General features: G+C 41.7%; 4 protein-coding genes across 9 annotated transcripts in view; 2 read left to right on the forward strand and 2 right to left on the reverse strand.

Moving 5' to 3' along the window:
• The window catches only part of LOC113205193 (serine/threonine-protein kinase D3), a 15,178-nt gene extending 7,134 nt beyond the window's left edge, over nucleotides 1-8,044 (forward strand). The window contains exons 3-17 of the mRNA XM_026420708.2: nucleotides 2,002-2,140; nucleotides 2,229-2,381; nucleotides 2,470-2,651; nucleotides 2,736-3,033; nucleotides 3,121-3,278; nucleotides 3,375-3,430; nucleotides 3,504-3,627; nucleotides 3,736-3,868; nucleotides 3,963-4,145; nucleotides 4,230-4,352; nucleotides 4,439-4,707; nucleotides 4,786-4,969; nucleotides 5,050-5,232; nucleotides 5,312-5,397; nucleotides 5,478-8,044. Coding sequence (XP_026276493.1) covers nucleotides 2,002-2,140; nucleotides 2,229-2,381; nucleotides 2,470-2,651; nucleotides 2,736-3,033; nucleotides 3,121-3,278; nucleotides 3,375-3,430; nucleotides 3,504-3,627; nucleotides 3,736-3,868; nucleotides 3,963-4,145; nucleotides 4,230-4,352; nucleotides 4,439-4,707; nucleotides 4,786-4,969; nucleotides 5,050-5,232; nucleotides 5,312-5,397; nucleotides 5,478-5,609 — 2,403 coding nt within the window. The 3' untranslated portion in view covers nucleotides 5,610-8,044. The remainder of the gene's footprint in view (nucleotides 1-2,001; nucleotides 2,141-2,228; nucleotides 2,382-2,469; nucleotides 2,652-2,735; nucleotides 3,034-3,120; nucleotides 3,279-3,374; nucleotides 3,431-3,503; nucleotides 3,628-3,735; nucleotides 3,869-3,962; nucleotides 4,146-4,229; nucleotides 4,353-4,438; nucleotides 4,708-4,785; nucleotides 4,970-5,049; nucleotides 5,233-5,311; nucleotides 5,398-5,477) is intronic.
• Nucleotides 8,045-8,171: 127 nt separating this feature from the next.
• On the reverse strand, nucleotides 8,172-12,964 carry LOC113205152 (DNA repair and recombination protein RAD54B-like). Of its 5 annotated transcripts, none has more exons than XM_026420684.2 (18): nucleotides 12,887-12,964; nucleotides 12,326-12,520; nucleotides 12,034-12,241; nucleotides 11,859-11,958; nucleotides 11,672-11,767; nucleotides 11,363-11,578; nucleotides 11,078-11,280; nucleotides 10,852-10,999; nucleotides 10,611-10,775; nucleotides 10,387-10,510; nucleotides 10,104-10,309; nucleotides 9,851-10,024; nucleotides 9,583-9,738; nucleotides 9,376-9,502; nucleotides 9,134-9,293; nucleotides 8,911-9,037; nucleotides 8,561-8,836; nucleotides 8,172-8,471 (listed from the first exon to the last, which is right to left on the reverse strand). In XM_026420684.2, exons 2-18 carry the CDS (start codon nucleotides 12,501-12,503, stop codon nucleotides 8,388-8,390), a joined length of 2,748 nt encoding a protein of 915 aa, XP_026276469.1. In that variant the 5' UTR covers nucleotides 12,504-12,520; nucleotides 12,887-12,964; the 3' UTR covers nucleotides 8,172-8,387. The 5 variants fall into 5 exon arrangements, with proteins under 5 accessions (XP_026276469.1, XP_026276445.1, XP_026276461.1 ...); XM_026420660.2 differs by having other exon boundaries at nucleotides 12,791-12,931; XM_026420676.2 differs by having other exon boundaries at nucleotides 12,326-12,515; nucleotides 12,791-12,925.
• On the forward strand, nucleotides 12,852-14,862 carry LOC113205204 (N-alpha-acetyltransferase 10). Of its 2 annotated transcripts, none has more exons than XM_026420729.2 (3): nucleotides 12,852-13,000; nucleotides 13,736-14,187; nucleotides 14,283-14,862. In XM_026420729.2, exons 2-3 carry the CDS (start codon nucleotides 13,909-13,911, stop codon nucleotides 14,541-14,543), a joined length of 540 nt encoding a protein of 179 aa, XP_026276514.1. In that variant the 5' UTR covers nucleotides 12,852-13,000; nucleotides 13,736-13,908; the 3' UTR covers nucleotides 14,544-14,862. The 2 variants fall into 2 exon arrangements, with proteins under 2 accessions (XP_026276514.1, XP_026276522.1); XM_026420737.2 differs by having other exon boundaries at nucleotides 12,985-13,113.
• Nucleotides 14,863-15,291: 429 nt separating this feature from the next.
• LOC113205221 (breast cancer anti-estrogen resistance protein 1) lies at nucleotides 15,292-18,426 on the reverse strand. Its single transcript, XM_052274641.1, has 5 exons — nucleotides 18,099-18,426; nucleotides 17,454-18,025; nucleotides 16,979-17,366; nucleotides 16,623-16,899; nucleotides 15,292-16,541 (listed from the first exon to the last, which is right to left on the reverse strand). Exons 1-5 carry the CDS (start codon nucleotides 18,350-18,352, stop codon nucleotides 16,335-16,337), a joined length of 1,698 nt encoding a protein of 565 aa, XP_052130601.1. The 5' UTR covers nucleotides 18,353-18,426; the 3' UTR covers nucleotides 15,292-16,334.
• Between the last annotated feature and the right edge of the window lie 77 nt (nucleotides 18,427-18,503).

The raw sequence follows: 18,503 nt of genomic DNA on the forward strand, positions 1-18,503 counted from the left end.
TCTACCCCCTCCCGATGCCCCAGCCCGCCGGCGCCACCCGGCGCCACACCACCCTCTCCCGAGGCCACCCCCAGAGGAGCAAACAGCGCAAGTCGGCTAAATTGAACGATGTATTGCCCTGTCGGTGGGGTGGTCTCTCATCATACAGATAAGCGACGGGACATGTTTTCGTTTTTGCCCGCCCGCCCCGGCCCGCCTTACCCCGCCCCGCCTCTCTATCGACGTGCGCGCGTCCCGCGGAGGAGGCGAGGAGGCACGCGCCCCGCCGCCCGCCGTCATGTAGCAGGTTGACCGGACACGGGGGGAGAGGGGGAGGGGATGGTCGGGATAGGACAAAGTAAACAACGGCCCGCGCCTCCTTCGCCCCGTCGGCTCTCGTCGTGGGTGATGGTGGCGCGCGTGGAGTGGCTATCGGCGGCGAGGTGCGGCGGCTCGCTCCGGCGCTGGTAACGCTCGCGCTCGCGCTCACGTTCTCCAGGCGGCGCATGCCGTGCGCGATGTGCTCGGCTGCGGCCCGCCGCGCTGCCCTGCCCTGCCCAGCCAGCCGGTGTGCCCCGGCTCGGCTCGGCTCTGTTCGGTTCGGCTCGACTTGCCAGTGACCCACTTTCTCTGGGAAACATTCCCGAAACGCTTGACGGAAGCGAACGGAATGGAACGGCGGTGCAAGGCTCGTCTTGTGGTGGCCTCCGGCCCCGGCCTCCCGTGCATTCAGTCCCCGGGCCCCTCTGCACCCGCCCCCGGCTCCCGGCCCCCGTGCGCCCCGCCCCACCCCCGGCCCCACCCCCGGCCCGTGGTCCTAGGGCCGCCTCCGGCCCGGACTTTATTGGGGCGTCAGGGCGACGGCGGGGCGACGAGGGTACAACATTTCGCCTGACCCTTTCTCTCCCTCCAACCCTCTCTCTCTCTCTCTCTTTCCCGTTTGCTCCAGACCAGCCAGTCTGACGCGCACTCCCCCCTCCCCCTCCCTGCTCCGACTCCCACGCAACTCCTGCGACCCCTATGACCCTAGCCCTCGGGAACGGTAGTGCCCCCCCCCCCCTCTTTCTCTCTTATTCCCCCGGAGACGCACCACTGCCGGCCTCAGCCTCACGTCGCCCCACCCTGCCAGCGCCAGCTTCTCTTCTTGGAGTTCAGTTACTCTTTCTGGGGCGTGTGTCCACGGCACCCCTGGGGGCGCCGCCCCCGCCGCCCCCCGCCCCCACCTGCAGCCCGCGGCGCCTCGCCTCCCTCTCTCAGCGCCACGCCCACACCGCGCTACTCCAACTTTCTTGGGTATTGGACCCAGAAGAGTAATCTCGGGGCGACGTGCATGGCGTGGCAGAGTACGGCGCGGTGGAAAAAAAAAAAAAGAACGCCCGAGAAAATGAGGGACGAGGTGTTTGGTCGGCCCCTTATACGCGTTCACTGGAAAGGGGGGAGATAGCGGGGGATCGACGATAGCATAATGGTGGTGAAGGACGTCTATCGATGAATCTGATGAATGGACCATGAGCGGGATCCCCAGGCAGAGGGTGCAGGGTGTAACGTCAGCGCCACGCCACGCTCAGCCCAGCTCAACCACGCATCCCGACGGTCTGCCACGCACCGCCACACTCCATCAAGGCCAAGCTGCTGTGCTGTATCGCTCCCGACTTGAATCCTGACCTTGGCCGCACGCCTTGACCGATCCGCGGTACCCTGGGTCGCGAGGCAAAGCGGCGGCGCCTCGCCACGCTACGCAGTGCCACGCAGCTCCACGCAGCGCCACGCCGAACCAGGGCCGAGGACGTGCTGACCCGTTGTCCTTCCACATATGTGGCCGACGGATAGCTCCTTGTCCAGGGACTGGTCGGGGGAATCACAGCAGGCACAACTATTTAAAGTGTATTGATTTTTAAGGAGACATGTCTTCCATTATTTATCCATTAAGGGCTGATAGATTAGGTTGGTGATTGAGGGAGATATTAGATAATTTTCCATGACTACCATATTAATAAAGATTTGCACCTCTTTATGTTTCAGTTCCCAGACCATGGATTGACAAGGCTTCCGGATCGCCTGCTTCTATTCCGCCATGACTATTCATCAGTAAACATTTTGCAGCTTGTAAATTCTACTGTGGATATTGTAGATGAAACTTTAGTTGAAATTGTGATGACATGTAAGTGTTGTTTTAATTTTCTATCCCCCATTTCAAGTTGAAAATAACTCTTTATTAGTCTTCTGACAATCTACATTACATGTTTCAGCCACTTTACCACCATCTGTCCCAGAAATAACTGGTGATGATGTCCCTCTCAGACCACATGCCTTAGTGGTTCATTCTTATAAGGTCCCAACATTTTGTGACTTTTGTGCTGAGATGTTGTTTGGTTTGGTTAGACAAGGCCTGAAATGTGAAGGTAGGAAATTATTACTCTGAAAATTTTATCTTATATCTTCTCATAATTCATATTTTAAAACCCTTTTTACTGTGTTTTATGACTTCAGGTTGTGGACAAAACTATCACAAAAGATGTATAATAAAAATTCCAAACAACTGCTCATATGCAATTCTTGACATGGGGGAGCAAAGGCGACGTAGATCCTCAACCCTCCAGGTTCCTCGCAGCCCTTCAGAGACCGGATCTAATTCTTCTTTGACATCAGTATCTGATGAATCCAGTGGAATGGTAAATGTAAATGGTGCTATCTTTATACTATTAGCTGTTAAACAAAACAAAAAAAATACTCATCGAAGTACTTTATCATTTCAGCAAAGTCTCATGCAACAACTTGGAGCTGTTACTCTTTCTGTGCCAAAACAAAGTCGATCTCCGTCTCTTGGTGGAAGACCTCCTTGGGTGGAAAAAGAAATGGCTGCTAGGTGTCCTATCCCTCACACTCTTCTGGTTCATAGCTATATTCGCCCAACACTGTGTCAGATCTGCAAGAAGCTTCTGAAAGGATTATTCAAACAAGGACTTCAGTGTAAAGACTGCCATTATAATGTTCACAAGAAATGTGTTGAAAAAGTGCCCAAAGATTGTCCTGGTGAAAGCATAAGAGAAGGAGGTAATCTTTTATTGTATAAAATGAATTTTGATTAACAACTTTATTTAAATCACTTTTAAAATCTTTTTGTGTTTTTTGTTTATGAAGGAGAATATCCAGACAGTGGGATGGGGAGTGAACCTGATCGTGAAAACAGCAGAGATGGGGCTGAAGAAGATAGTGACGGAGAAAATGATGATACTGTTTCACCCAATAACACAAGGAAGAGTTCTACTGTGGAGTCACCAACCAATGGATGTTATGTTGTATGTAATTTAGTTTTTCTTTAATACAAAACATATGTAATTATTCTAAAAGTCTATGGAAAAATAATAGCTGTATGGGTTTAAAATAATTTGTAGGACCACATTACTGGACCTGATGATGATGGAGATGTCCAACGTCCAAGGCCTGCTACGTAAGTTGTATGTCGTTATCTAGTAACAAGTACAAAAACTCAGACTACAGCACTTTCTGATATTTTTTGCCAGATCATCACCCAGCAATAACATTCCACTCATGAGAATTGTACAATCAGTCAAACATACAAAACGTCGAGGGTCTAAAGTCATCAAGGAAGGATGGATGGTCCATTTCACTAACAAAGATCGCATGGTAAAGAATTAGCAGTTTATTCTTCTTGTATGATTTTGGCGCTCTTTTATGTGACCTTTTATGTTTTTTCCTGTGATATCACATTTTTTTTTATTTTATGTACCTCAGCGAAAAAGGCATTATTGGAGACTGGACAGTAAGGCCATCACTTTGTTCCAAAGTGACACAGGAGCTAAGTATTACAGAGAAATATCCCTAGCAGAAATTCTCTCTGTGGAACCCGCAAAATGCATACAAGGGGGTATGTATATACTTGGCTTTTGCAATGATAAAACAGTTAGAAACAATTAGAAACAGTCCTAGTTCACAATTTGTTGATGCTTTCTGTCTTTCAGATGCTATGCATTGCTTTGAGCTACATACTTCAACCATCTCTTATTATGTTGGAGAAGATACTATGTACACTCAGGGTATGAGAGATATGCCTGCTGTTGAAAGTGGTGTTGGAGCTCATCTTGCCAAAAGCTGGGAAACAAGCATACGCCAGGCCTTGATGCCAGTTTTATCAAACACATCAAGTAAGAATAAAATATTATTCTTAAGATAATTAATCATATTTAGTATAGCTTGCAGTATGTAAGGGGTGTGATTTTATTTTACAGAAGCAGAGAGCTCTTCAGGAGAGGCTCAACAGCTTGAAGAAAGACCAACTGATATTAGCCAACTCTATCAAATTTTCCCTGATGAAGTACTTGGATCTGGCCAATTTGGAACAGTTTATGGAGGTAACATCATAAATGTAGCTCCAGTCTCGTAAGACCCTGTTTTTGTATTCTCAACTAGCAAAAACATTTGTTTTCCATTTATCTAGGAGTACATAGGAAATCTGGGCGCTCAGTTGCTATTAAAGTTATTGATAAACTGCGCTTTCCCACAAAACAAGAAGCCCAACTGAAAAACGAAGTATCAATCCTTCAGAACCTTTCTCATGCCAGTGTTGTCAATTTGGAGGGAATGTTTGAGACACCTGAGCGCATTTTTGTTGTAATGGAGAAACTTAGAGGAGATATGCTTGAAATGATTTTATCAAGTGAAAAAGGTCGCCTAAGTGAAAGAATAACAAAATTCTTAATAACACAGGTAAAACATTCTCCTGACTATTGACATGACCAACTCTATTTTTATCACTGAGGCTAAATTAGATATTTTTCTCTGTAGATTCTTGTTGCACTGAAGTATCTCCACAGTAAGAACATTGTGCATTGTGACTTAAAGCCAGAAAATGTCTTGCTAAGCTCGGATGGAGATTTCCCCCAAGTCAAATTATGTGACTTTGGTTTTGCTAGAATTATCGGGGAGAAGTCTTTTAGAAGATCTGTAGTAGGAACTCCTGCGTATCTTGGTAAGCACAAACAAACTAATGTTTATTCACTTTTAGCTCTTAAAAGCCAATCAGACAATAATTATTTTATTTCTATTCAGCTCCAGAAGTGCTGAGAAATAAAGGTTACAACCGCTCTTTGGACATGTGGAGTGTGGGTGTTATTGTGTATGTCAGTTTAAGCGGAACTTTTCCATTTAATGAGGATGAGGACATCAATGATCAAATACAAAATGCAGCATTTATGTATCCGCCAAAGCCATGGAAAGAAATTTCTTCAGATGGTAATTTATTTGTTATCTTCAATGTTTATTCATCTTGTGATATATTCAAAATCTTACCTTCTCATTTTAAAAATTTCAGCTATTGATCTAATCAACAATTTGCTACAAGTAAAACAACGCAAACGTTACACAGTAGACAAATCACTGGTCCACACATGGCTACAGGCATGTCATAAAACACTTTAATAATACCCTTTGATGAAATTTATTTTAGCAATTTTACTGAAATTAATATCTTTCAACAGGATTATCAAACTTGGTGTGATTTAAGAGATCTTGAAGCCCAAGTGGGATATCGGTATCTCACTCACGAGTCCGATGATGCCCGCTGGGATGCGCTGCGGGTGGAACGTGAGAGAGAAAGAGATAGGCTCTGACTGTGGTCACAAGCACTCCCATCAACTCGACCTCCTCCCCTGAAGCCGGTCGGGTGTTTGGCAGTGCTCCGCAAGCCATGGAAATGGCGTCGTCGATCACCTGTTGTATTTGCAATGCAGGCTGAGACACCGTTGTGCAGTGGAAAACACACCCGTGCATTGAGGCATGGTTTTGAACTGGAGAAGGGTTTACCAAGTTATATGGTGAAGGAAAATCCCTTACAATCTCCGTCTATAGTTTGTGGTCTGCACACAGCTGCAATGTCCACTGATCCAACTTGTCAAAATTTAATGAGGCCAAATATTTTGTCTGTTAATGAAAAGACTCAAAGCAGGAAGAAGTATGTTAACAGTTTACATTACTCCCAAATTTCAGGGCTTACTCCTACATCACCTTTTGATATTAATGAATCGCATTGACAGTGTCTCACAGGAACGTTTTGATACCCCTGTTTCATTATTGCAGATGCAACATTTTGTAGTTTTATTAATGTGTAGACTGATTTTAATTGAATGGCATGTTTATGAGCATTTTTGATGAAATTTAAATTCTTTATGTTTCACAACTGACACAATCCACATTGTTTAGGATTGTGATATATTGCTACTGAAGTTTTTAAGTTAATGTAAGTATCTGTGATAATGTATGCTGATACTTCATGAAGTAATTAATTTTGAAATGCTTTGAAAACTTTAGTAACTTTTTGAAAGTCAAATTATTATGGATTTGTACTACTCCTATAGGTAAGCCCACATTCTCCACTCGAGTGAAGGTTGATTTATTCTATTGAAGCCTATGCTGAAACAAGCTGAAGCTGAATACCTAGCTCTGTCAAGAGCCTAAATCCACCTAAACACACTCTTAAATGCAAAGTGATTCCACTCCTATATTTGTTTTGGTATTTCTTAATCGATTTGGGTTATTTCCAGTTACTTCAGTTATCTTGATAATTTCAAAACCAACACACCTCTACTTCTTTACAAATTAGCACACAGCTTTTCGTTTTAATTGTTGTAAAACATAAAGAAGGAACCCTAATTGAGTAGCTGATATTATGTTTGATTGACAAAACTCCATTGCTTGGACTAAGCTATTTGTTGTGCAGATCTGTACAAACTAATTTATTTAATGTGTGGAATGTTTCAGCCTTGCCAAGTTTTTGAATGCCCATTCCAGAAGAGCAACATTTTGCATGACACTAAACCTCTGTGATTGTATTTAGGGAATCCTGTTTAAGTTGTATTTTTGCTTAGTACTTTGGTAAAGAGAAGATAAAAGATGCTGTTGTATCAATTTTAATTTTGCCTGCTTTTAGAAAAAAAACACAATGTTGATAAAATGTGATTTTTCTTTAAATTTGAGACAAACGATCTTCAGCTCATACTATTTTGTGCACCACATGTCCAAACGTGAATCAGTACTTACTACATATATTTACACCATGCACTGGAGCCAGAGTATTCCCCTTCGTTCATGATGTGTAGCTTATGTTAGAAATGGTAGACCATGTCCATCCAAGCCCCCTTTTGTATATTTCAAACTGTGACAGAAATTCTTGTTACTGGAGGGAATATTCACTCATGCACTAGGTGGGACCAATATATGAAACTTGTGCAAACAATTTCCCATCATACTGATAAGATCTGAAAGATTTTTGACAACATACTATTGTATAGCATGCTTTTCTCAAAGGTTTGTTACGTTCTGAAGTAGTACGCATGTTTTTTTTAAAAGCCATATGTAGTCTAAAATTTAGGAACAACAGAAATTATTCCCCCATCATGTATGGAATTTAGTAATTATGTGACTGTGCATTATGAACTTTGTGAAGAGTTTTGTTTCCAAATGGTTTTATTTATTTTTTTGTTAAATAAGTTAAATATTTATTTTGTGAATTGTGTCTCATTTAACTGTTCAAACAGTTTGAGTATTAATTTGAAGTATGTACTGACAAAGCCAAGCCTGTGAAAAATGTAACAAAATCAGACTTGTTTATGTATCATTTCAAAGTGCTAGTGAGTGACTGTCAGGTTTACACTGCAGTAGGCAGTTCCCGTTGCAAACTGTTTATAGTTTTCATCGTCAAATCTCAAGATGAGATGTGACAGACAATAGATCTATATCATATGTATGTTTTGGATTTTTCACATTTCTCTTGAGTATTAAAACTTGTCACCAGCCTCTCCATTCCAGTTGATAGGTCAGTAAAGTCGAATATACTGTCCACAATGTCTTCCATGAGCAGAGTTATTGGTGAAAACAGTCTACAAAATACATAGTCTTGAGAAGGCCTAAAGGACATACCCTTTTTCAGTATTATCAGTGTATTAATCTTTCATTGCAACATTTAAGTTACTTGTTTAAAAGCCTGACTATGTACCTAGTGATTGCTCTTCGTGAAAAACATTAAACCTATTTTATACTCAGCTAAAAATGTTGTATGCATTTAAGAATAAGAAAAAGAGCCTTCTGGCGCACACAGCCACAATCCTCTTCTTGTTAAGGACCTTATAGTAGAGCAGGTAGGGAGCAGGTAAAAGTTAAAACATTTAATCTGTCAATTAGTCAAGAAGTCTTTCTTTAATTATCACAGCTCAATTTCAACACCGCTCAATTAAACAAAAACAAAAAACATTACATATCTATTTCAGAAAGAAAACAGCACTCCTTAAAACTACATGTTCAAAGAAAACAAACACATAATAAGAAGTGTTATAATAAGAATATGATAGAAACCAAAAATAAATAAATAACAAAAACAATATTAATTTTTTATTTTAAGCTTGTGATTGTTGTTCTGTAGCTGGTGGTGAGACGAACATGAAAGCCAGCATATCTGAGGCATATGTGAGACCTAAAGCCTAGAGGAAGTTAAACATAAATTAAATTCTGCAATATTAATTAATGATCAAAGCCTATGACAAAATTCAAATTTATTCTTCCACTTTACCTGAAGAGCACCTTCTTGAAATACAGGAGCGTGGTGCTGCCATTCAAAAAGCTGGTTCATTCTCAAATCAGAAGCATCCTTCTTTTTGACTGAGTCTGATTTTCGCCCCAAGTATAACTGACAGTCTCTATCATCATCATCGTCATCTAGTTCATTTTCTTTCTCATCAGAGAAGGGGATGTCTTCAGTTGAGGGGACATTGCCTTTTCCATCACAATTGCATCCAAGAGAGCAATGTGTTAAGCTCTCATTTCCTTCATGAAATGTAAACAAATCCTGAAAAACAGGGGCTAGCATGTGTTAGAAAAACAGATTGTCTCAAGTTAAGATGTCAGAGTTGTAATACAGACCTTTAATTCTTGGTTTGAAAGTTTTATGTTACTTTGCTTATGAGGATCAACTACAGCCCCACTAAGTCCAGCTTTACTGAGTTGCCGTTGGAAAATTTTTTCTTCTATTGTTCCACATGTTAACAATCTGAAATGAAGATCATTTAGAGTGGAAGAGATGAGAGATGTTTTTAAGTCAGAAGATATATAATGTCTGTGGTCAAGCAGTAGCTACAGTGCAAACCTGTAAATGTAAACACTCTTTTTCTGTCCATCTCTCCATATTCTTGACATTGCTTGAGCATCAGAGGCTGGATTCCAATCAGAGTCAAAGAGCACAAGTCTAGATGCACCAACCAGGTTTAAACCAACGCCACCTGCTCGTGCACTTAAAAGGAATACAACTGAAACATAAAAGAGCAGGTGTGAGTTAGAATCAATCGCTGTAAATCTAACTACACTATTTTGATGCAATTTTGACTGTACTGTTTCGTGAGTAGGTAGAATTGAACTCGTCAACAATGGCAGAGCGTTGAGACGCAGGTGTAGAGCCATCGAGTCGGCAGTATTTAAGCCCCATTTCGTCACAAAGTGAAGCCAGTAGATCTAGAGTCTGGACCAAAAAAGAAAACACATCCATTTGTGCCTTATGGGAAAAGTAGGAAAATAATAATATAAATAAAATAAAATAACCTGTGTAAAATATGAAACAATGACAATTCTTTCTCTAATAGTGATCAGATGCTCAAGGAGTCGACGAACAAGATTTAATTTTGCTGAATGGTGAACCGCCACAGCACCATTCTCAGAAACATTATACAGTTCAGACAATTCTTTAAGAAGAGACTCCTGAAATACAAATACAACAATTGACACAAAATGTCCCTTCATGTATGAAAACAACAACAGAATGGTCAACAGCAGACTTTACTCCTCTCATAATACTCAAATTAGTACTTACTTGGTCAGTTTTGGAGTCTTCTTCATCTAAATACTCTCCACCTCTTATCAGTGCTGGGTGGTTACAAATTTTCTTCAAGGCAGTCAGTACTCCCAAATGACTTACTCCATCACTGTTGCCAGAAGTCCTATCCCGGTTCTCCCACCAATCCAAAGCAGCTCGACATAAGATTTTCTAAACCAAGAGATTCAGTTAATAAACAAAGTGATACATAAAACTAAACTGTTACATGAGAAGTGTGGAGATTACATACCTGTATGGTCACTGGTTTAACAAAAACAACCACTTCTGTTTTAGTTGGTAAATACTGATTGATAACAGCTTGCGTTCTCCGTAAGATAAAACAGGCTGTTTTAGAGTTGAGTTCAGAGGCTCTTTCTTCTCCCAGACACTGCTCATCATGTGAGCAGTTTGGTTGTTGAGAGGCTATAATGGGTTCTTCAAATAGCTGACGAAATTCTGGCAAAAGAAGCAGTATAGTTTTATGACTATAGATCTTCTATACCAAATGTTAGGTGATATAGATTTCAAAGTACCTGCTGATGAGCCCAGAATGCCAGGATTTACAAAATCAACAAGTGCATAGTATTCTTGCAGGTCATTTTGTATTGGTGTACCAGTGAGCAAAATTCTTGACTTAATATCCAATTTGTTTAAAAGCTGCCAAATACGAGTCAATAAAATTGTACGGCAAGACATGCTAAGGTGTATATGAATTGTTGAGTACAGTAATGTGCTTGAAACAACATGAAAACCTTACCACTGAAGTACGAATGTTATTATTTTTTAAGCGATGTCCCTCATCACAGATAAGTATATCAAACTTGATTGTACTGATATCATCAAAGTTACGCATCAGCATTTCATAAGAGATGAACATCACAGGAATCTGAGTAAGCCTAGCAAACTCTGTTACTTTATTTTTCTGCAATAGAATTGTGGATGTAAATTTTGGGAAATGATAAGTTTTTAGTTTGACATGGATGAAAATTTGATTTTACCTGATCTACTGCAAATGTTCTTAGCCTATGTGATCCTAGCCAGCGATCGAATTCTTTTTGCCAATTTGAGACAAGACTGCTTGGACAGACAATAAGTGCACGGCGAACCACAGGGTTGTTCCCATAAGGACCTTGCCGTAGAAGGGTCCTAGAATGTTCGAGTAAATGTTACATTACATTTTAGAAAATATCTGAAGACTGAATACCTGATCTGACTGCTTCTCACCATAATAAAGTTATAGTTTGAAGGGTTTTCCCAAGGCCCATTTCATCAGCCAAAATTGCACCAAAATAATTAATGTTTTTGATGCCCATCACACATTCATACAAGAATGTCACACCCTCTCTCTGATGTGGTCGAAGTATTTTAGTCAAAAAACTGTCAACAGCAACAGGAGTCACGGTCAGTTTTTTAGTGTTGAAGGTCCACTGGAAGAATAACAGAACAGTAATAGAGGAATATGAATTGTATGGAGTTTTTAATGAGACTCAACATGATAGTCTAGGCCACCTGGTGATCATGAGAAGGTGCTGGTAAAATTAAAGGGTCACAGCCCTCAGTGCTGAATTTTATTAAGGAATTGCTCCTCTTCTTTTTTGGTTTTTTCCAGCTAGTTGGAGCAGGACTGTCAGTCAGTTCTGAAGCAGGACGTTTAGAAGATGAAGGGCCAGGCAGCAGAGATGAGGAGGTTTGAGTGGCATCTGGTCCACTGAGAAGATCAACCAACTATCACAAAATAAAAGGATGGAAAATGTTAAAATTTTTGGATAGATGAATAATTTTTAGATTGGAAGTTGTGTACACATGTAGAACACTTACCTCCACTTCTTTGGAACCCACTTTTAAACGGCTGCCTTCTTCTAGCTCTGCAGTTTTGACTTGCGATGCCCTCCCAATAACTTTACCATCTTCATCCTGAAAATCCATAAATTTTGATGGAATGGTGCATGGTTCCAGATATTTGCAAATTCATAGAAAATGTCGTAAAATAGGAGATGAATAGTACCATTAATGTTGCTGTTTTTTCTCCAACTTCAAGTGTTCCATCCCCTTCCCATGTTTTATGTTTCTTGGCAGATGGTTTCCCGAACACAACGCGAAATATACTAAGGCAAAAGAATACCGTGGTACAGTTTGCAATGCTTTAGATGCAATCTAAGTTTTATCTCTCAAATAATTACCGTTTCCGTGTGGAAGAGTCTCCTACTGATGAGGATGGTGCTGATAGTGCAGCAGTACATTTATTCGAACTAGATAACAGATCCTTGTCAATATGAACTACGTCATCTGCTGCTTCGTCCTCTAGCCTTTTCATAGCTGGGACATTTACTTTCTTTGGTTGACACAGTAAGTTGAGCACACTAGCAGTGCTTCTAGCTGCAGGGGCACCTATAGTACAACAATAAAACAGTTTGAGTTAAGGGATCTCTTGAGAGGTTTCAATAAAGAGACAATTGTGTATTAGTTACAAACCATTAGATGAGGTAGGAATATTCGGGTGGTTTTGAGATGTCGAAGATAGAAGTGATAGATGGTTTGAGACTCGAATGAGAGGGTTTGGATGTCCTGCCGTTGAACTGCTCACAGCACTGCTACTATTAGGTAAACCAAGCTGTGCATGGCGTAATGAAGGGGCAGCAGAACGTCGCATGATGATTGCTTTCTTTACTAAACAAAGAACAAACATCGGTTAAGACCATAAAAAAATGACATAACATTAGAAATGGCTACAAATTTTGTCATCAATGCTGGTAAATTTTGTTTCCTGGTTTAGAAGCGATTGCACTTTCCCAACTGATTTCAAGACAACCTCTTTAGTCAAATATGAAATAAATGAATGAGGCATGGGAGCCCAAGGGCCCATTCAATTTTTCAATGAATGAATTGATGAATAGAGATAATTATTTCCATCCAAAATAACAACAATATCTTACATACTTCTCCAATTCTTAGTCGTTTCTTTGGTTTAAAGAATTGGTCATTGTCCTTTAAATAAAACCTTTAGACCCGTTTAGCAGCTGAAATGACACTCACTGCCGTTCGCTAGCCGCCAAAAATTCAAAGACCACGGACTAGTTGCAGGGTGAGAATGTTACGGAAAACGTCAAAGGCTCTGCCCTCGTGGGAACAGTCGACAGACAGCAAATGGTAAAGTATTTTTGCAGTTTAGTTCGTGAGAGTGCAAGTTTTATCCGCCAATGTTTGGCCACATTTCCCTGTATTGCGATTTAGCAGTAAAATTGCGTTTCCCTTAGATACAGGTAGTTACAGTAGATTATTCTGAATGTCCCCTGTAGGATTTGACTTCTCTTGCAACGTGTGTGCCGTGAGAAATAAAATTTACTAAAAGATTTCCTTGCCTATAATGAAGGAAATTTTGCTTGCTGTGTTTTCGCTGTTTTCATCACTCACCCTTGTATTGGCCTTGGTTGCATTAGGTAAGACGGTTAGTTGCAATGGAATTAATGTTGACAGGAGGAGCATGGAGTAGGGTTGTCTTGTTCAGGTTATGGTTTGCTTGCAGAAGCCAAGGCTTTGTTTATGTAGGGGTCAAATCCAACGGATTGCTTTGTCTCGTTTCAATGTTTTGACTCTTGTTTTTATCTGTCGTAAGCATTACTCTCCCCAAATTTTAGGAAAATTCCATTTCTTTTCCTCTCTTGCGGGGCAATAACTGTTGATTTGGTCTGCCTTGCACTGTTCTCTCTGCTCCATTCTGTGTTTGGTCACTTGTCACTTCAGTCTTATTGCGTTTTTGGCAAATTATCAAGATCTGTGTAAAAAACTACTACATTCACCTTTATTTCTAGAGTAGTTCTCTTGTCCAAAATTGCTCTTGTCAAATAGGTTAAATGATTGATTTTGATAAATTTTGCATTTCAGGTTGGTTTCTTGTGTGGAAATTCTTCTTGTCCCGGTTCCGCTTTGTGAGGGATCTTCTTGGTAGCCGGTCTGAATCAAGAACGGTTGCAGAGCTCAAAACGGGAAGATCAAGAGCCAAGAAATCTCGACGTGAATAGTTTTCTCTAGTATTGTCTTTTATTTCAAGAATCAAGATGAATATCCGCTGTGCAAGACCTGAAGACCTTATGAATATGCAACACTGTAATTTATTATGCCTACCAGAAAATTATCAGATGAAATATTATTTCTATCATGGCTTGTCATGGCCTCAGCTAAGTTATGTAGCAGAGGATGAAAAAGGAGAAATTGTTGGCTATGTTCTGGCTAAAATGGAAGAAGACTCAGAGGATAATCCTCATGGACATATTACATCACTCGCTGTGAAGCGATCACACAGGAGACTTGGACTTGCTCAAAAGCTAATGGACCAGGTAATATAACTTTATTAGTGTGTATTAATTTTCTTTCTGTTCTTTGTTTTGCTGTAATCTGTCCGAACTAATGAGACTCAATTCTGTTTTTCTAGGCATCATATGCTATGGTTGAATGCTTCAAAGCTAAATATGTATCATTGCATGTGCGAATTTCAAACCGAGCAGCTTTACACCTTTATACCAACACACTGAAGTTTGAAATTTCGGAAATTGAACCCAAATACTATGCTGATGGGGAAGATGCTTATGCCATGAAAAGAGATCTGTCTTCTTTTGCAACCCAGATCTCTGAAGTTAAGGTCCCTGGACCAGACAAATTACCCTGTATTAGTAAGCTTGAGATTGTTGATTGATTTTACTTTTTTAGAGAAGCGGTTTTGTATTGCTTAGGTTTTTGTGATTTTTTCTGGATGTTGTGATATCTTATGGTTCACCATGCCCCAAATCATTATAGCCAAGATCAGAACTCACAGGGTATAGTCATGTATCTCAATAGATCATGGCTTTTATTGCTCAGTGAATTCAGCCATGTTTTCATGACTATAAACTCTGGAAATGTGATGACGTATTGTAATTGATTCATCTGTGAGTCATGTCTTTTATGTTACTAATAATAATACATGTCTGCCTTTTTGTACAAAAACAAAACAAAAAAAGATTTATGACTGAGAATATTGAATATGTCTATTACTGATTAGATGCCACACACTTCCGGTGTGCTTTTCAATGACCCCATTTAAAACTCAATACAATTTTTCACATTTCTTACATTTCTCCCAGTAAGATTCATTTTTTGAACTTTGCATTTGATAAATTACTGTATCCTTTGCCATTCAGTCTGATCTATTACCAATTTATTTTTGTTTATGTACTTGATAATTGCCATTTATTTGTACTTGGTGAAATGAAGTCTAGTGAGTGAATTTGCAGCTAAAAAAAATCTTGGTTGAGTTCTAGCTATGTAGCTGACTGTGATCTGACAGTTAAATGTGCTGTATGAATGAACAGGTAACCCCTCTTCATGGTTTTACAATTACAATCAACTTTAAAAAATCATAGAATCCAATATATTATGAGTTTTTAAACAAATCCTTAACACACTGAGTATTAAGCCATTTATTACTTTAACTTTACAAGGTACTAAGTTATTAAAATTAAAGCACATCACAACAACAGAAAATATGTACATGTACATTACGTCTCTAAACGTTATAAATATGTATGATATACACAATGATATGAATTTTGCTACTGTTTTTATAAACTTCAGTTCATTTTACTTATGCCAACTTGCCATCAATTCTGGAAGCGTAGGGGCATAGTATCTGCTGTGGACGGCGTCATTTGTTCTAAAAGCTAGATGTGGTTTTGACGCGAAATTGAAATCAATTGATTGAACATCATTTCAGTTTTGGATATATGGCACAAATTTAAACGAGACAGCCTGAAAGCATGCATGAAGTTGTTCAGGATTGTTAATTTTGGAGGTAATGACCAAATTTTTCAGGAAAAATAAAATACTTGTCTTTGGAATACATTTTGCCACACTAAAGATGACTATCACAAATGCTGTAAAGGGGTATACTATATCTGAAAAATACAGTGAAACAACAGCAAGAAAGAAACAAAACATTTTAAAGAATAATCCATACTTCCTTTGATAAGCTAAACACAGAAGCAAATCTAAATCCAAAGTTACTATCTTGGATATTGGATGTACCTACTATCATTAAAATTTCTAGCTGGAATTTCTTGTTCTGTTACGAAAGATAAGGAATAAAGAAAGAAACAGATAAATGAAAGATAGAATTGCTGGAATTGCTTCTGAGATCTGACAACAAGAACAAAAATCCCTAATGTTGGAAAGAAAAGGACAAGCAAAGATTGAGCAAATGCTTACCAGATAAAATTAAAATAGAAACATGAATGAAAGAAATATTTGATAACTCAGGCATCTAAAAATATGTCATCATTTACATAATTATAGTTCTATTAAAAAACAAATCAAAACTTAATATTTTATGACTAGTTGCATTGTTTTAACAAAAACAGAAAGTAAGACAATTACTGATATATTGCAAAATTAATTCTTACAATGGCCCAATAACTGTCATAAACACAGGTTTCTCAATTTCTTAACACTGCTAAAGCTGTTGTGATGCTTGCACCATACTAAGCTTTAAATCTCTGGCCAGATGTGAAATATCTACAACTGAGTCCACCATTTCTTGAACGGCTGTAACACTGGGAAACTGGAGGGCAGCTTTCTTTGTTCTGTGAACTGTTGAACCAAGAGCTTCTGATAATGCGTTGGTACAACTTAGAACTCTAGATCGCACATCAGCTCGGGCCTGAAAATTAAAAAAACATAACAGATAAGTTTAACACGTTTTTAAGCAAAAATAATTGCATTACAATGTAAGATGACCCACCACATTGCGATGAACTGTATCTCCAACTTGGACAAGCCAATGAGCAGATAAAACCACAAATTTACTATGAGCTAAAAAGACTTTGGGTGGTTGATTATGTTCAACAGTTTGAAGAAAAGCATCAATTGCATGGGTCAAATGAGCGGAATGGGTTACTATCTGTCCAGCATAGAATGACAAGATACGTATATCATCAGCATCTACAGCATTTTCAGGCTCAGGAGGAACACTAACTGCCAAAGTCTCAGTTTCCTTGACAAGGCCATCAAATGATTTTCTGTAAACCAAGAAAAAATATTGTACAACACATTTAAGAGAGGTAACAAATCTCACATGGGAGGAATTAATTGTCAAACCTGAGTTTTTCAGGAAGATCTTCAATAATTTCTGCATTTTGTTTGGCAACAGTCTCTTTGGATTCGAGATTGACATAATCATAATCTTCCAGCCACTCTCCGTTACCACTGTGGGTGCTTCCATTTGGTGACGACGCGCGTTTGAAGAGGAGAGTGGAATTCCCTTGGATAGTCGAAGCAGCTTGCCGCACATCCTCTGTAAGGGCTTGAGCACAGGCAACAAGTTGGTCGAGCGCGTCTGGGGATATCCTTCTGCCCGACTCCTCCTCGTCGCGACACAACGCATCTAGAGACCAGTCCAGGGCATCTAATCGGGACGTGGTCTCGTGCACTAAACGGTCGGCATCACACAATGCCTTGATGAGGGGCCGCAGCTTCGGGACGAGTCCTGCAACATAGAGGGGAGGCGTCTGGAGGCGTCGGTGTCGAGAGAGCGGGTAGGACCGCGGTTGTGCAGTAGAAGAGCCTTCCTTACCTTTGTCCGAGGCCCTGGCGGCATTGCCAAAGGCGCCCTCGCCGAACTCTGTGAGGTCGTGGAGTGCGGTGCGGAGTCGAACGACGGCTAGCTTGATGTCCATGAGGCACGGCTCGAGTTTCTCCCGGTGGCGCCACTGGGGGCCCGCAAAGCCCAGCAGCCTGGACACGGCGGAGGTGGCCTCACCCTGGAGCCGTGCTAGGGTCTCCAGCGCCGAGCCGAGTTCCAGGGGCAGCTCGCGGGGGGTGATGGCGGGTGCGGGGGCGGCGGGGTGGTGGTGGTGATGGTGGTGCCCATGGTGGGGCCCATGGTGGCCACGCGGGGCGTGGGTGGACGCGGGGGTGGCCGCGGGCGGTACGTCGTACGTCTGGGAGCTCAAGGCCAGGGCGCTAGGCACCCTCGCGCTGCGCGGGACATCGTACTCGTTGCCGCACGACGCCAAGCTGGACGCCACGCTGGACGCCACGCTGGACCGGTTGGAGCTGGGCGCAGAGTGCACCGAGTCCGCCGTCAGCGAGCTGGCGCTGCTGCTGGGCGTCAGCGTCCTCTGCTGCATCAGCATCACGGCGCTCCTGCAACACGAATCAGGCTGGTGAGCCCCTGCCTGTGCTGGAGGGGAGCCGCGCGCCCTCGCACTGTACTTACAGCGGCGACCTGGTCCCGATGGGCCGGGGCACGTCGTAGCTCTCCTGCGACTCCCGCCGGAGCAGCGCGGGCCGGAGGGGCACGGCGGGCACCGGGGTGTCGTAGCAGGACGGCGTTGGAGTGGCGATCGCCCTGGGGGGCACGTCGTACGAGTCGGACACCATGCTCGTCGGCGTCGAGTTCCTCGGCGAAGAGTACCGGCCCTGCAGGCCCTGCACCTGGTCCAGGATGGGTGAGTGTCTGTTGGGCGGCATGTCGTAGAGGAAGACGTCGCCGAACCTCTGCGGCGTCAGCACCTGCAACACACGGAGCGAAGGCTTGAGAACAAGAACCGGAGTAGAGAGGGCACGGACGCGGCCCCGTGGTCCACGTGACGGGGGCAGGAGGAGGCTCGCCGTGCGGGGG

The sequence above is a fragment of the Frankliniella occidentalis genome, unplaced genomic scaffold (genome assembly GCF_000697945.3).
Source record: "Frankliniella occidentalis isolate FOCC.00 unplaced genomic scaffold, Focc_3.1 Scaffold421, whole genome shotgun sequence".
Taxonomy (NCBI): Eukaryota; Metazoa; Arthropoda; class Insecta; order Thysanoptera; family Thripidae; genus Frankliniella; species Frankliniella occidentalis.

Coding starts and splice junctions, on each gene's coding strand:
- LOC113205152 (XM_026420684.2), bottom strand. CDS start 12,503: ATGCGACGTTCTGCTGCCCCTTCATTACGCCATGCACAGCTTGGTTTA. Junction 11,000..11,077: donor CAAACTATAACTTTATTATG/GTGAGAAGCAGT, acceptor CGAACATTCTAG/GACCCTTCTACGGCAAGGTC. Junction 9,503..9,582: donor TTGTTTCATATTTTACACAG/GTTATTTTATTT, acceptor TTTTTGGTCCAG/ACTCTAGATCTACTGGCTTC.
- LOC113205204 (XM_026420729.2), top strand. CDS start 13,909: ATGAATATCCGCTGTGCAAGACCTGAAGACCTTATGAATATGCAACAC. Junction 14,188..14,282: donor CTCAAAAGCTAATGGACCAG/GTAATATAACTT, acceptor CTGTTTTTCTAG/GCATCATATGCTATGGTTGA.
- LOC113205221 (XM_052274641.1), bottom strand. CDS start 18,352: ATGCCGCCCAACAGACACTCACCCATCCTGGACCAGGTGCAGGGCCTG. Junction 18,026..18,098: donor ATCGGGACCAGGTCGCCGCT/GTAAGTACAGTG, acceptor TTCGTGTTGCAG/GAGCGCCGTGATGCTGATGC. Junction 16,900..16,978: donor GATCTTCCTGAAAAACTCAG/GTTTGACAATTA, acceptor CTTGGTTTACAG/AAAATCATTTGATGGCCTTG.